Raw genomic sequence first — 14,099 nt, 5'->3', positions numbered from 1 at the left:
GGGTGACATGGTGACATGGGGGTGACACTGAGACATGGGTGACATGGGTAATGTGGGTGACATGGGGGTGATATGGGAGTGACACTGAGACAGGCGGGTGACATGGTAACACACAGGTGACATGGGGGTGACACGGTGACCTGGGGGTGACACTGACACATGCAGATGACATGGGGATGCCATGGGTGACATGGTGACATGTGGGTGACACTGAGACACGCGAGTGACACAGATAACATGGATGACACGGGGGTAACATGGCAGTGACACTGAGAAACACGGATGACACAGTAACACACAGGTGACACGGGGGTGACACAGGTGTGGCCTGGTGAAGTGGCCAGGGTGGGGCTGGGGGTGCAGATGAGCTGGTGGGGGGGCAGGGGAGTGTGCAAGGGGGCGTGCAAGGATGTCCCCAGGTGTGCCCAGATGTCCCCAAGTGTCCCCAGGTGTGGTTAAATGCCCCCAGATGTGCCCGAGTGATGCCAGGTGTGTCATTGGCCTGTCCCTGTCCCAAGGGTGTGTCCCTCACACACTCAGGTGTCCCTCACACACTCAGGTGTCCCCAGGCCATGTCCCTCACACACTCAGGTGTCCCCAGGTGTGTCCCTCACACACTCAGGTGTCCCCAGGCCGTGTCCCTCACACACTCACACCTCCCCTGTCCCCAGGGCGTGCCCCTTGCACACGCGTGTGCGCAGGCGTCCCCGCCCTCGCTGTGGTTTCGCTGTGGCCGCGGGGAGCAGGAAGCGCCTCGAGCGCGGCCTCTGCCTTCCTGCCACCCCCGCGGGGACAGCGCCGGGACCCCCCTGGCGTGGCCCCCGCGCCCCCGGCCGTGTCCCCCGCGCTGTCCCCGGCGCTGTCCCCGTGTCCCCATGTCCCTGGCGCTCAAGGCCCGGCAGCGGGCGAGGCGCAAGGGCGGCTCCCGGGAGCGCCTCTTCGGCTGCGACCTCCAGGAGCATCTCCAGCGCTCGGGGCAGGACGGTGAGTGCCACCACCCTCCCCGAGCCCCCCAGGGGACAGCAGGGCCACCAGGGCCACCGAGGGAAGTGGGGAAGGGGCCCCCGAGGGGACTTGGAGGGGACTTGCGCCACCCGTTGCGTCACCGGGGCTCCAGGAAGCGTCGCGGCCACCGAGGCTCGGCCGGGATTTGGGGGGGTTGGAGCTCGCTGGGGCTGCAATCTCAGGGGGGTTGGGCCTGAGGGGTGGAGGGGTCTGGGCCTTGGGGTTGGGGGCTTCATCCTTTGGGATTTGGTGGCCTCATTCCTTGGGATTTAGTGGCTTCATCCCCATCGATTTGGTGGCCTCATCCCCGTGGATTTGGTGGCTCCATCTTTTGGGATTTGGTGGCCATGTTCCTCGGGATTTGGTGGCTTCATCCCCATGGGGTTGGTGGCCTCTATCCCTGTGGATTTGGTGGCCTCATCTCCGTGGATTTGGTGGCTCCATCCTTTGGAATTTGGCGGCTCCATCCTTTGGGATTTGGTGACCCTGTTCCTTGGGATTGGGTGACTCTGTCCTTCTGGAGTTGGTGGCTCCATCCTTTGGAATGTGGTGAACTCATCCCGGTGGAATTGGTGTCCTCATTTCTTGGGATTTAGTGGCCTCATCCCAGTGGAGTTGGTGGCTCCATCCTTTGGGATTTGGTGGCCTCATCCCGGGGGAGTTGGTAGGTCCATCCATTGGGATTTGGTGGCCCTATCCCTCGGGAACCAGTGGCTCTGTGGGATCAGGGATCACTGGGATCCTGTGGGATTTGGGATCAGCGGGATCCTGTGGGATGGGGCTCACTCAGACCCTGTGGGATCGGGGATCACTGGGATCATGTGTGATGGGGATGACTGGGATGGGGTCCCACGGGATGGGGCTCAGTGGGGTCCCATGGGATCGGGCTCACCGGGACCCCTCGGGGCCGGGCCGTGCCCCGCAGTGCCGCAGGTGCTCCGGAGCTGCACGGAGTTCGTGGAGCAGCACGGGGTGGTCGATGGCATCTACCGCCTGTCCGGGGTGTCCTCCAACACACAGCGGCTGCGGTCAGCGGGACCGGGATGGGGATGGGATTGGGATGGGACTGGGGACAGGATGGGATTGGGATGGGATCAATGGGATGGGATTGATTGGATCAATGGGGTGGAATCAATGGGATCAATGGGATGGGATTGATGGGATGAGGATGGGGCTGGGGATGGGGGTAGATTGGGATGGGATGGATCAGGATTGGGGCAGGAATAGGGACAGGAACAGGGATGGGAAGGGATCAGGATCAGAGACTGGGGCAGGAATGGGGACGGAGCAGGGATGGGGATCGGGATCAGGATGGAGCAGGAATTGGGCCGGGAATGGGGAGGGATTGAGGTGGGACTGGGATCAGGTGAGAACAGGGTGGGATTGGGACAGAGGCGGATTGGGGGGATCAGGATTGGGATGAGAACGGGGCTGGGAATGGGGATGGGGCAGAGGTGGGGATTGGGATGGGATCAATGGGATGGGGGCGGAGTCTGGAGGATGCCGGGACTGAGAGGGAGGGAGGGGACAGGAATGGGATGAGAAAAGGTGGAAGCAGGGATGGGACGGGACTCAGGCTGACACCTCCCCGGCCCCTTCCCTTCCCCCATCCCGCTCCAACCCCTCTTCCTCCGCTCCTTTCCTTCCCTTTTTCCCTCTTTATTGTTTTTGGGGTTTTCCCTGCCCGTTCTCTTTCACTTTCCCCGGGACAGTTTTTCCCTCCTCTGCTTCCTCCCCTGAGCGCTTTTCTCCCCTGTTCCTGGGGGAACCCAGAATTGCCCAGACCCCGATCCCATATTCCCATATCCCCAAATCCCAAACCCCAATCTCCAATCCCAAACCCCAGGCAGGAGTCTGAGGTGCAGCACAGCCTGGACCCCAAACCCCAATCCCAAAACCCAAATCTCAGATCCCAAACCCCAAACCACAAATCCCAATCCCAGGCAGGAATCTGAGGCGCAGCACAGTCTGGACCCCAGTCCCATATCCCAATTCTGAAAGCCCAAATTCCAAACCCCAAATCCCAAATTCCAAATCCCAATCCCAAACCCCAATCCCAAACCCCAAAACCCCAAAACCCCAAAACCCCAATCCCCAAACCCCAAATCCCAAACCCCAGGCAGGAATCTGAGGCGCAGCACAGCCCAGACCCCAGTCCCCATTCCCAAACCCCAAATCCCAATCCCAAATCCCAATCCCAAACCCCAATCCCAATCCCAATCCCAAATCCCAATCCCAAATCCCCAAATCCCAATCTCAGGCAGGAGTTTGAGGCACAGCACAGCCCTGACCCCAGTCCCAGTCCTAAACCCCAATCCTCAAACTCCAAACCCCAAACTCCAAACCCTAAATCCCAATCCCTGTCAGGAGTTTGGGGCACAGCACAGTCTGGACCCCAGTCCCATATCCCTATTCTGAAACCCAAAATTCCGAACCCCAAATCCCAGATTCCAAATCCCAATCTCATATCCCCAATCCCAAACCCCAAAACCCCAAACCCCAAACCCTAAATCCCCACCCCAGGCAGGAGTTTGAAGCCCAGTGCAGCCCTGACCCCAAATCCCAAACCCCAATCCCCAAATCCCCACCCCAGGACGGAGTTTGAAGCCCAGCGCAGCCCGGACCTGTCGCGGGACATTTACCTGCAGGACGTTCACTGCGTCAGCTCCCTGTGCAAGGCCTACTGCCGCGAGCTGCCCAACCCCCTGCTCACCTACCAGCTCTACGACAAGTTCGCCGTGAGTCCCTGATGTCCCCAGATGTCCCCAGAGTGTCCCCAGGGTGGCGGGCGGCCCTGTCACCGCGCTGTCACCGCGCTGTGCCCGCAGGATGCGGTGGCCATCCAGATGGAGGAGGCGCGGCTGGTGAAGATCAAGGAGGTGCTCAAGGAGCTGCCGGCGCCTCACTACAGGTGAAGGGGGTTGGTGACATCCCCAGCAGTGTCCCCTGGGCGGTGTCACTGTGTCCCCTGCGGTGGCGCTGAGGTGTGGCACTGCCGTGGCAGGACGCTGGAGTTCCTGATGCGGCACCTGCTGCGCATGGCGGCGCACAGCGGGCGCACCAACATGCACGCCAGGAACCTGGCCATCGTCTGGGCGCCCAACCTGCTGCGGTGAGGGACACCTGGCACTGGCACTGTCACTGTCACCTGTAACTGTCAGCCCTGTCACCCTCAGCCCTGTCACTGTCACCGTCAATCGGGTCACTACCAGCTCTGTAACTGTCAGCTCTGTCACCCGCAGTCCTGTCACACTCAGCCCTGTCACTGTTACCTGTTGCTGTCACTGTCACCGTCAGTCCAGTCACTTGTCCCCTGTCACTGCCAGCCCCGTCACTGTCACCCCTGCCAGCCCTGTCACACGCAGTCCTGTCACATCCCTGTCACTGTCACCTGCCACCATCACACTCAGCCCTGTCCCCCTCATCTCCATCACACTCAGCCTTGTCACCCTCAGCCCTGTCACACACAGTCCTGTCACTGTCACCCCTGTCACCCTCAGCCCCATCACCCCCATCCCTGTCACACTCATCCCTGTCACACTCAGCCCTGTCACCCTCAGCCCTGTCACTGTCACCCCTGTCACCCTCAGCCCCGTCACCCTTTATCCCTCATGTGTTCCCTGCTGTCCCCTCACCCTGGGCTGTGCCCACTGTCCCCTCACCCCATGATGACCCCACTGTCCCTGCTGTCCCCACTGTCCCTTCACTCTGCTGTCCCTTCAGCCCATGGTGACCCTGCTGCCCCTGCTGTCCCCACTGTCCCCGCTGTCCCCTTATCCCCAGTGACCCCACTGTCCCCACTGTCCCTTCACCCCCAGTGACCCTGCTGTCCCCGCGGTGCCCTCACCCCGTGGTGACCCCGTGGTGACCCCGCTGTCCCTGCTGTGCCCAGCTCGAGGGACATCGAGGCCTCGGGGTTCAACGGCACGGCGGCGTTCATGGAGGTGCGCGTGCAGTCCATCGTGGTGGAGTTCATCCTCACACACGTGGAGCAGCTCTTCGGGGACGCGCCGCTGCCAGGCAGGGACACCGCGGGGACAGCAGGGGACAGCGCGGGGACACTGTGGGATATCGGGGGACACCACGCGTGGGACACTGTGCGGGGACACTGGGGGACAGCGCTGGGGACATGTGGGATATCGGGGGGACACTGCAATGGGGACAGCCGGGACACGGGGGACAAGCCTGGGGAATGTGGGAATGCGAGCGGGACACTGCGGACAGAGCGGGACACTGTGGATATCGGGACACCGGGACACATGGGGACGCTGCGGGGACACACGGGACACTGTGGGATATCGGGGACACTGCGGGACACCGTGGGACACTGTGGGACGGGGGGACACTGTGGGATAGCGCGGGGACAGGGGATATCGGGGGGACACTGCAGGGACAGAGCGGGGACACTGCGGGATATTGGGGGGACACCGCAGGGACACCAGGGGAACACTGGGGAGACACTGCAGGGACTCTGTGGGATATTGGGGGACACTGCAGGGATATCAGGGGGACACCGTGGGGACAGCGGGGGGATAACAGGGGGACACTGTGGGGACAGTGGGGGGACACTGCAGGGACACCATGGGGACACCAAAGGACACTGCGGAGGCAGCGGGGGGACATTGCGGGGACACTGATAGGACACTGGGGGGATACTGTGGGGACAGCGGGGGGACATTGCAGGGACACCGCGGGAACAGCAGGGGGACACTGCAGGGACACTGAGGGGACATTGGGGGGACACTATGGGGACAGCGGGGGGACATCGTGGGGACACCGTGGGGACACTGCAGGGGAACATTGGGGGAACATCAGAGGGACATCATGGGGACGTTGAGGGGACACTATGGGGACATTGGGGGGGCATCAGAGGCACACTGTGAGGACAGCAGGGGGACACTGCGGGGACACCATGGGGACACTATGGGGACATTGAGGAGGACACCAGTTTGGGGGTCTCCAGGTGGAAAATCCCCCCTGACCTTGGGTGGGGGTCCCAGGGGACATTACCACCCCACTTTTGGGGGTCTCCAAGGTGAAGTTGAGTTGACACTGTCACACTTTGGGTCCCTGAGGTGACATTGTCACCTTTGGGGTCCCAGGTGGGGACAGTCCCCGTTGCTCGCTGCTCCTGCCCGGGGCTGTCCCCCCCCTGCACGTCCCGGCTGCGCTGAGCCAGGGCGACGGCCCCCCCCAGATGCGGCCCTACCACACCATCATCGAGCTCAGCGAGCACAGGTACGGCCACCGGGGACACCTGGGCACAGGTGACACCCCCAACCCACCCCGGGGACCCCCAGGGACCCCCAAACCCCGAGCCTGGCTCAGGTGGTCCCAACTCACTGTGACCCAGGTGGCCCCAGGTGTGTCCAGGTGCCCCCAGGTGTCCCTCCAGGTGTGCTCAGAAGTCCCTCCAGTTGTGCCCAGGTGTATTCCAGGTGTCCCCAGGTGTATGCCACCACTGTGACCCAGGTGGCCCCAGTGTTATCCCCAGGTGCCCCAGGTGTGCTCAGAAGTCCCAGTGTGCAGGTGTATCCAGTGTCCCCAGGTGTATGCCAGGTGTCCCCACGTGCATCCCAGGTGTGTCCAGGTGTATCTCAGGTGCTCCCAGATGTGCCCAGGTGTATCCCAGGTGTCCCACGGCATCCCAGGTGCTAGTGTCCCCAGTTATCCAGGTGCCCCCAGTTGCTCAGTATCCCAGGTGTGCCCAGGTATACCAGGTCTCCCCAGGTGTGCCCAGGTGTATCCCAGGTGCCCCCAGGCGTGCCCAGGTGTATCCAGGTGTGCCCAGGTATATCCCAGGTAACCCTCAGATGTATTCCTGGTGCACCCAGGTGCCCCCAGGTGTGCCCAGGTGTGCCCAGATGTGCCCAGGTGCATCCCAGGTCTCCCCAGATGTGCCCAGGTGTATCCCAGGCATGCCCAGGTGTATCCCAGGTGTTCCCAGGTGCCCCCAGATGTACACAGATGTATCCCAGGTGTACCCAGGTGTGCCCAGGTGTGCCCAGGTGTGCCCAGGTGTATCCCAGGTGTCCCCACAGGAGCAAGGGCTCCCTCAAGGCCAAGAAGTGGAGATCCATCTTCAACCTGGGCCGCTCCGGGCACGAGGCCAAGCGGAAATCGGGGAAGGCGGAGGAAAAAGGTGGGAATTCGGGGGAACCCATGGACTAGGGGGGGGTTATCCCCAAATCCCCCCCAAAATCCCCCAAAATCCCCCAAAATCCCCCAAATCCCCTTCTCCTGCCCCATTCCCAGAGAAGTGTGGGAAGGTCACTCTGCGGCCGGCCAAGAGCATGGACTCGCTCAGCTCCGGCCCCTCCGGACCGTCCGGTAAGGGGGACCTCTGTCCCCAGGGATTGTCCCTCTGTCCCCAGGGATTGTCCCTCTGTCCCCTGGAATTGTCCCTCTGTCCCCTTGGGATTGTCCCTCTGTCCCCTTGGGATTGTCCCTCTGTCCCCACGGGATTGTCCCTCTGTTCCCTGGGGTTTCTCACTCCAGCCCTTGAGACTGTCCCTTTGTCTCCTTGGGATTGTCCCTCTGTCCCCTGGGATTGTCCCTCTGTCCCCATGAGATTGTCCCTCTGTCCTCTCAGGAATTGTCCCTCTGTCCCCTGGGACTGTCCCTCTGTCACTCGGGATTGTCCCTCCGACCCCTCAGATCCCCACACCCTGTGATCCCCCCATAACCCGGGATCCCCCTGTTACCCCCGGGACCCCCACTTCCCTTGACTCCCCCGCACCCCGCATCCCCCCACACCCCGGTACCCCCGGTACCCCCGGTACCCCCGGCCCCGTTCCGGACCCGTTCCCCCGCAGGCCCGGAGGCGGCGCGGCTGCTGCCGAAGCTGTCGGTGAAGCTGCGGCCGCAGCGGCAGCACAGCTCGGACGCGACCCCCGCGGCCCCGGAGCCGCCGCCGGAGCTGGACGAGAGCCTGGAGGAGCCGCTGGAAGCGGCGGCCGAGAGCAGCACCAAGTCGGAGCCCACCACCCCCAAAGCCCCCCGGGCCGGGCCGGGGGTCGGCGGCCGCTCCCGCGCCGAGAAATGCGCGGGGCTGCACATCTCGGGCCCCTACGCGGTCACCGTCCCGCCGCACATCACCTCCAACCTGTCCCGCCTCACCCGCGGGCTCCCGTGCCCCGCGCTGGAACGGGAGCAGAGCCCCGGCAGCGCCCCCGAGCCCGCCCGGGACCCCCGGCCCCGCTCCGGTGAGAGCCCGCGGTGTGGGACCGCCGTGGGACCGCGGGGACACCGGGACTGGGGTGACACCGGGATTGGGGGGACACTGGGATAGAGGGGATACCGGGACTGGGGTGACACTGGGATTGGGGGACACCGGATAGAGGGGATACCGGGATTAGAGGGGACACCGGGACCGGGGTGACACCGGGATTGGGGGGACACTGGGATAGAGGGGATACCGGGATTAGAGGGGACACCGGGACTGGGGTGACACCGGGATTAGAGGGACCAAGGGATTAGGGGGACACCGGGATTAGGGGACACTGGGATTGGAGGGACACTGGAATTGGGGATAGAGGGAGCACTGAGATAGAGGGAGCACTGAGATCGGGGGACACTGGGATAGAGGGGACACTGTGACTGGGAGACACTGGGATCAGGGGACACCGGGACTGGGGGGCACATCGGGATCAGGGGGACACTGGGATAAGGAGGACACCGGGATAGAGGGGACACCAGGGTGAGGGGGACACCGGGATCAGAGGGACACCGGGACTGGGGGGACACTGGGATTAGAGGGACATCAGGATCGGGGGGACACCGAATAGAGGGGACACTGGGACTGGAGGACACTGGGACTGGGGGGACACCGGGATCAAGTTTGACACCGGTATCGGGGGAACACCGGGATTGGAGGGACATTGGAATAGAGGGGACACTGGGATCTGGGAAACCGGGATAGAGGGGACACCGGGATCAGGGGGATGCCAGGATAGAGGGGACATCGGAATAGAGGGGACAGCGAGATTGGGGGACCCTGGGATGGAGTGGGACACCAGAATAAGGGGGACAACGGAATAGAGGGGACACCAGGATTAGGGGGACACTGGGATCTGGGAAATCGGGATAGAGGGGACACTGGGATCGGGGGAACAGCGGGATCAGGGGGGACACCGGGATTGGGGGACATCGGAATAGAAGGGACAGCGGGATTGAGGGACACCAGGATCAGGAAACACCAGGATTGGAGGGCCACCAGAATTGGCAGAACACTGGGATCAGGGGGACACCGGGATCAGAGGGACACCGGGACTGGGGGACACCGGGATCGGGTGGGTGCCGGTACCGAGCGCTCCTGGCTCTCCCGCAGAAGATGCGGAGCAGAGCCGGCTCTCCCTGGAGCTCCGCGACTCCTTCGCCTTCCTGGACGGCCCCGAGACGTGGCTGGAGGGCGGCGGTGACACGGAGGCGGCGCCGCGGAGCCCCGGGATCGAGGACGGGACACCCGGGATCGAGGATGGGACCCTCGGGATCGAGGAATGGATCCTGGGGATCGAGGACGGGACCCCCGGGATCGGGGACGGGTTCCCGGCCGTGGAGGAGGGGATGGAGAGCGGGTTCATGAACGTGAGCACCCGGCGATTTGGGATTTGGGGATGGGGTGGGATCAGTGGGGTTGGGATGGGATCAATAGGATTGGGGTGGGATCAGTGGGATGGGATCAATGGCATAGGATCCATAGGATTGATGGGATCAACGGGATTGATGGGATGGGATCGATGGGATCAGTGGGATGGGATCAATGGCATCATTGGAATAGATGGGATGGGATCAATGGGATCCATGGGATTGATTGGATGGGATCAATGGGATCAACAGGATCAATGGGATCAATGGAATAGATGGAATGGAATCAATGGGATGGGATGGGATCAATGGGATAGGATCAATGGGATCAATGGGATGGGATCAACGGGATCAATGGGATCACTGGGATCAATGGGATCAATGGGATAGATGGGTTGGGATCAATGGGATCAATGGGATCACTGGGATCAATGGGATCAATGGGATCAATGGGATAGATGGGATGGGATCAATGGGATCAATGGGATCAATGGGATAGATGGGATGGGATAAATGGGATCAATGACATGGGATCAATGGGATTGATGGATTGGGATCAACAGGATCAATGGGATGGGATGGGATAGATGGGATGGGATCAATGGGATCAATGGGATTGATGGATTGGGATCAATGGGATCAATGGGATGGACATGGGGACACAGTGAACCCACCTGCGTTTCCCACCCCTGCCTGGGGGTCCCACCCGTGTCCCCCCCCCACCCCGCAGCCAGGTGAGCGCTGGGCGGAGCAGCCGGACAGTTACCTGTCCATCGAGGAGTGCACGGAGCAGGACATGTTCTTCCTGGCCCCCGGCGCCTCCGAGCCCGACTCCGACCCCGACGAAATCTTCCTGAGCGCCCACGACGAGCTCAGCCCCCTGGGGACCCCCGAGGGACCCCCGGGCGAGGGGACAGCCCTGGAGAACCCAGAGATCACTGAGATCCCAGAGATCCCCGAAATCCTGGAGATCCCAGAGACCTCAAAAATCCCAAAAGTCCTGGAGATCCCAGAGATCCCAGAGACCTCAAAAATCCCAAAAGTCCTGGAGACCTTGGAGATCCCAGAGATGTCAGAGACCCCAAAAATCCCAAAAGTTTTGGAGACCCCGGAGAACCAAGAGATCCCAGAGATCCCAGAGATCCCCGAAATCCTGGAGATCCCAGAGATCCCAGAGACCTCAAAAATCCCAAAAGTCCTGGAGATCCTAGAGATCCCAGAGATGTCAGAGACCCCAAAAATCCCAAAAGTTTTGGAGACCCCGGAGATCCCAGAGATCCCCGAAATCCTGGAGATCCCAGAGATCCCACAGAACCAAGAGATCCCAGGGATCCCAAAAATGCCAGAGATCACAGAGATCTCAGAGATCCCAAAAGTCCTGGAGATCCCAAAGATCCCAGAGATCCCAAAAGTCCTGGAGATCTCAGAGACCCCCAAAATCCCAGAGATTTTGGCCCAAACGCCCCCAGAACAGGATGGTCCAGGAGTGGGGGACCCCCCCCAGCACCCCCATGGGGAGGGGGCTGCAGAAGGAGACCCCAGCCCCAGGATGGGGGTCTGGGGTGAGGGAAGGGGGCTCGGGGGTCCCGCTGGGAATGGGGGCACGGATGGAGCTGGATCCCAGCCCCTCATCCCAGGGGAGGGGGATCCCCGGGATTTTGGGGGGTCTCCTCCAGCCCAGCCCCCCCAAGAGCCCCCCGAGCCCCCAACCCCGGGGGCTGTTCCTGAGGGGGTCCCGGATGGGGCCGGTGTCACCCCCGGGACCACCCCAAACTCCCCCTCTCCCCCTGCCCCCAAAAACCTGGAGCTGATCCAGGATGGGTCCCTGAGAGCCCCAAAATTGATCCAGGATGAGCCCCCCAAAATCCCGGAGCTGATTTGGGATGAGCCCCCCAAACCCCTGGAGCTGATCCACGCTGATCCCCCCAAATCTCTGCAGCCCTCTGGACCCCTGGAGCCCCCCAAATCCCTGGAGCCGATTTGGGATGAGCCCCCCAAATCCCTGAAGCTGATCCAGGATGAGCCCCCCAGATTCTCAGAGTCCCCCAGACCCCTGAATGTGACCCAGGGTGGTGCCCCCCAATCCTGGGACCCCCATGGACCCCCAAATCTGATCTGGGACGGGTGCCCCAAATCTCTGGAGCCGATCCTGACCGAGCCCCCCAAATCCTGGGACACCCCCAGACCCCTGGAGCCGATCCTGACCGAGCCCCCCAAATCCTGGGACACCCCGGTACCCCCAAATCCAATCCAGGACAGGCGCCCCAAATCCCTGGGGCCGCTCCTGGCTGAGCCCCCCAAATCCCAGGACCCCCCGGGACCCCCAGATCCGACCCGGGACGGGCGCCCCAAATCCCTGGGGCCTCTCCCAGACCCCCTGCGCAGCTCCCGCCGCCCCCTCCCCATTTTGGGGGCGCGGGTGATGGTGGCCCGGGCCGTGCCCGTGGTGCCCCCCAAACCCCACTTTGCCCATGCCCTCCTGGGACCCTCCCAAATCCCACTGGGAACCCCAAAATTTCCCCCGGGACCCCCAGGGACGCCCCCAAATACCCCTGAGACCCCCCCAAATCCCCTTGGGACCCCCTCAAATCCCCCCGGGACCCCCTGGCAGCCCTGGGGGGGGGCGAGCGCTGAGCGTGGGCAGGGCCCCCCCAGAGCAGAGTGCAAATAAATAATGATAAAATGAGAATTAAATGATAATTAAATGAGAATAATAAAAATACCAAGGTGGGAATTCCGGCGTCAGAGATGCTGGTGGGTTGTTGGTTTTTATTTATAGATTTTATTTTATTTATTTTTTATTGTTTATTTAAATTTAATGTTCCATTTTAAAATTTAATTTAATATTTTATTTTACTTAATTTGAATTTTAATTTTTATTTTAAATTTTATTTTAAATGGTTTTATTATTTTATTTATTTATTTTTTTTAAATTCTATTTAAATTTAGAAGCATTGAGGACGTAGGGCATGGGGACATTTGGGGACATCGGGACAGAGAGACATGGGGACACTGGGACATGGGGTCATTTGGGGACATTGAAGCCATGAGAACACTGGGACAGAGGGACAGGAGAACACGTGGCTGAGGGCACCTGGACACACAGACAGAGAGGAACAAGAGGACAGAGGCCCACGGGGACAGGGGGACACCGAGGTGACGCTGAGGCCACACCAGGCCAGCCACAAACCCCGGCCTTTGTTTACACCGCCGCCATCTTTGCCTCAACATGGCGGCGCCCGCAGCGGCCTCACCAACGGGGCAGCCAGGGCCCTCCGGGCTCATCTCTCAAACCCCTCCGGTACCGGCGGGCGAGGCGGGGATACCTCACCCTCAGCAGCGCCGGTTCTGTCCCCACACCCCCATCACGACCCTCACCCATCTCCGCCCTCTTCCAACATGGCGCCGCCCTCACCCAAGATGGCGGTGGGGCAGCGGAAGCGCCGCGCGCCTTCGCCGTCTAAGATGGCGCCGCCCGCAGCGCCGCGCGCTAAGATGGCGCCCGGCCGTGAGGGCGGCCCTGCCCGGCGCCAAGATGGCGGCGCGGCGCTGCCGGCGCGGCGCCCCGGCCCAAGATGGCGGCGCGAAGCCGGGCCGGGGCCGCGTGAGGGGGGAACTTCCGCCCGCGCCCAAGATGGCGGCGCGGCGGCGCCGTGCGCATGTGCGGGGCCCATGGCGAGACAAGGGGCCGAAGGCGCGCAGGGCCCGAGGCCGAGAGGTACCGGGGGGGGCCCGGGCGGCCCCGGGGGGCGAACCCCGCCGGTAACGGCGGCACCGCGGCCCCGGCACCGCCCCCGAGGCGGGGGGGGAGCGGCCGCGCCCGCCGGGCCCGCGGGGAGGGGCGGGGGGGGGCGGCGGGGGTGACCCCCCCTGAGGCGCGCGCGGCGGGGTGTCACTGTCACCCCCCGGTGCTGTCCCCTCCCCCCGCTCGGTCACCACCCCCCCCGTGTGTCGGTGTCACCGCCGTGCGTGTCGCCACCCCCCCCCCACCCCCCCACTTTGTCACCGTTTCGTGTGGCCCGTCCCCCCCCCCCGCTGTGGCAGTGGCGCCGTCGTTGTGGACCCCCCCCACTTTGTCACCCTTTTTGTGTCGCCTCCCCCCCCCCGTCCCCCCCCTCGCTGTGTGTGTGTCCCCGTTATGTCGCTGTCACCCCTCTGTTTGTCACCCCCCCATCCGTGTCGGTCCCCCCCCCCCGTGTCACCCCCCCTCCGTGTCACCCCCCTTTGTGTGTCCTCACTTTGTCACTGTCACCTCCCCCCGTGTCACCCCCCTTTGTGTGTCCCCACTTTGTCACCCCCTTCCTGCCCCCCCAGCTCTGTCACTGTCACCCCCCTCCAGTTTTGTCACCTCCCCCTTTGTGTCCCCCCCCCCGTCACTGTCACCCCACTGAATGTCCCCCCCTGGTCCTTGTCCCTCTGGGTGTGTCACTGTCACCCCCCTCATCCCTGTCCCCCATCTGTCCCCTCTCCTCACTGGCCCCCAAATTGTCACCTCCTGGTGTCCCCCC

At 62.6% G+C, this 14,099-nt stretch overlaps 1 protein-coding gene across 1 annotated transcript; it reads left to right on the top strand.

The window, feature by feature from the left end:
- The first annotated feature begins 872 nt into the window (after nucleotides 1–872).
- Nucleotides 873–13,055, top strand: ARHGAP30 (Rho GTPase activating protein 30). Its single transcript, XM_064732311.1, has 13 exons — nucleotides 873–984; nucleotides 1,931–2,033; nucleotides 3,599–3,743; nucleotides 3,834–3,916; nucleotides 4,010–4,117; nucleotides 4,898–5,055; nucleotides 6,108–6,243; nucleotides 7,047–7,147; nucleotides 7,261–7,335; nucleotides 7,821–8,210; nucleotides 9,335–9,591; nucleotides 10,322–11,153; nucleotides 12,769–13,055. The coding sequence occupies exons 1-13, from the start codon at nucleotides 876–878 to the stop codon at nucleotides 13,053–13,055; spliced, it is 2,784 nt and encodes a 927-aa protein (XP_064588381.1). The 5' UTR covers nucleotides 873–875.
- Nucleotides 13,056–14,099: the final 1,044 nt, after the last annotated feature.

This window comes from Zonotrichia leucophrys, chromosome 25 (assembly GCF_028769735.1).
Source record: "Zonotrichia leucophrys gambelii isolate GWCS_2022_RI chromosome 25, RI_Zleu_2.0, whole genome shotgun sequence".
NCBI classification, from domain to species: Eukaryota; Metazoa; Chordata; class Aves; order Passeriformes; family Passerellidae; genus Zonotrichia; species Zonotrichia leucophrys.
This window is presented reverse-complemented; position numbering and strand designations above follow the sequence as displayed.

Coding starts and splice junctions, on each gene's coding strand:
- ARHGAP30 (XM_064732311.1), top strand. CDS start 876: ATGTCCCTGGCGCTCAAGGCCCGGCAGCGGGCGAGGCGCAAGGGCGGC. Junction 7,336..7,820: donor CGGCCCCTCCGGACCGTCCG/GTAAGGGGGACC, acceptor GTTCCCCCGCAG/GCCCGGAGGCGGCGCGGCTG. Junction 11,154..12,768: donor CCCCAGGATGGGGGTCTGGG/GTGAGGGAAGGG, acceptor AGGCCACACCAG/GCCAGCCACAAACCCCGGCC.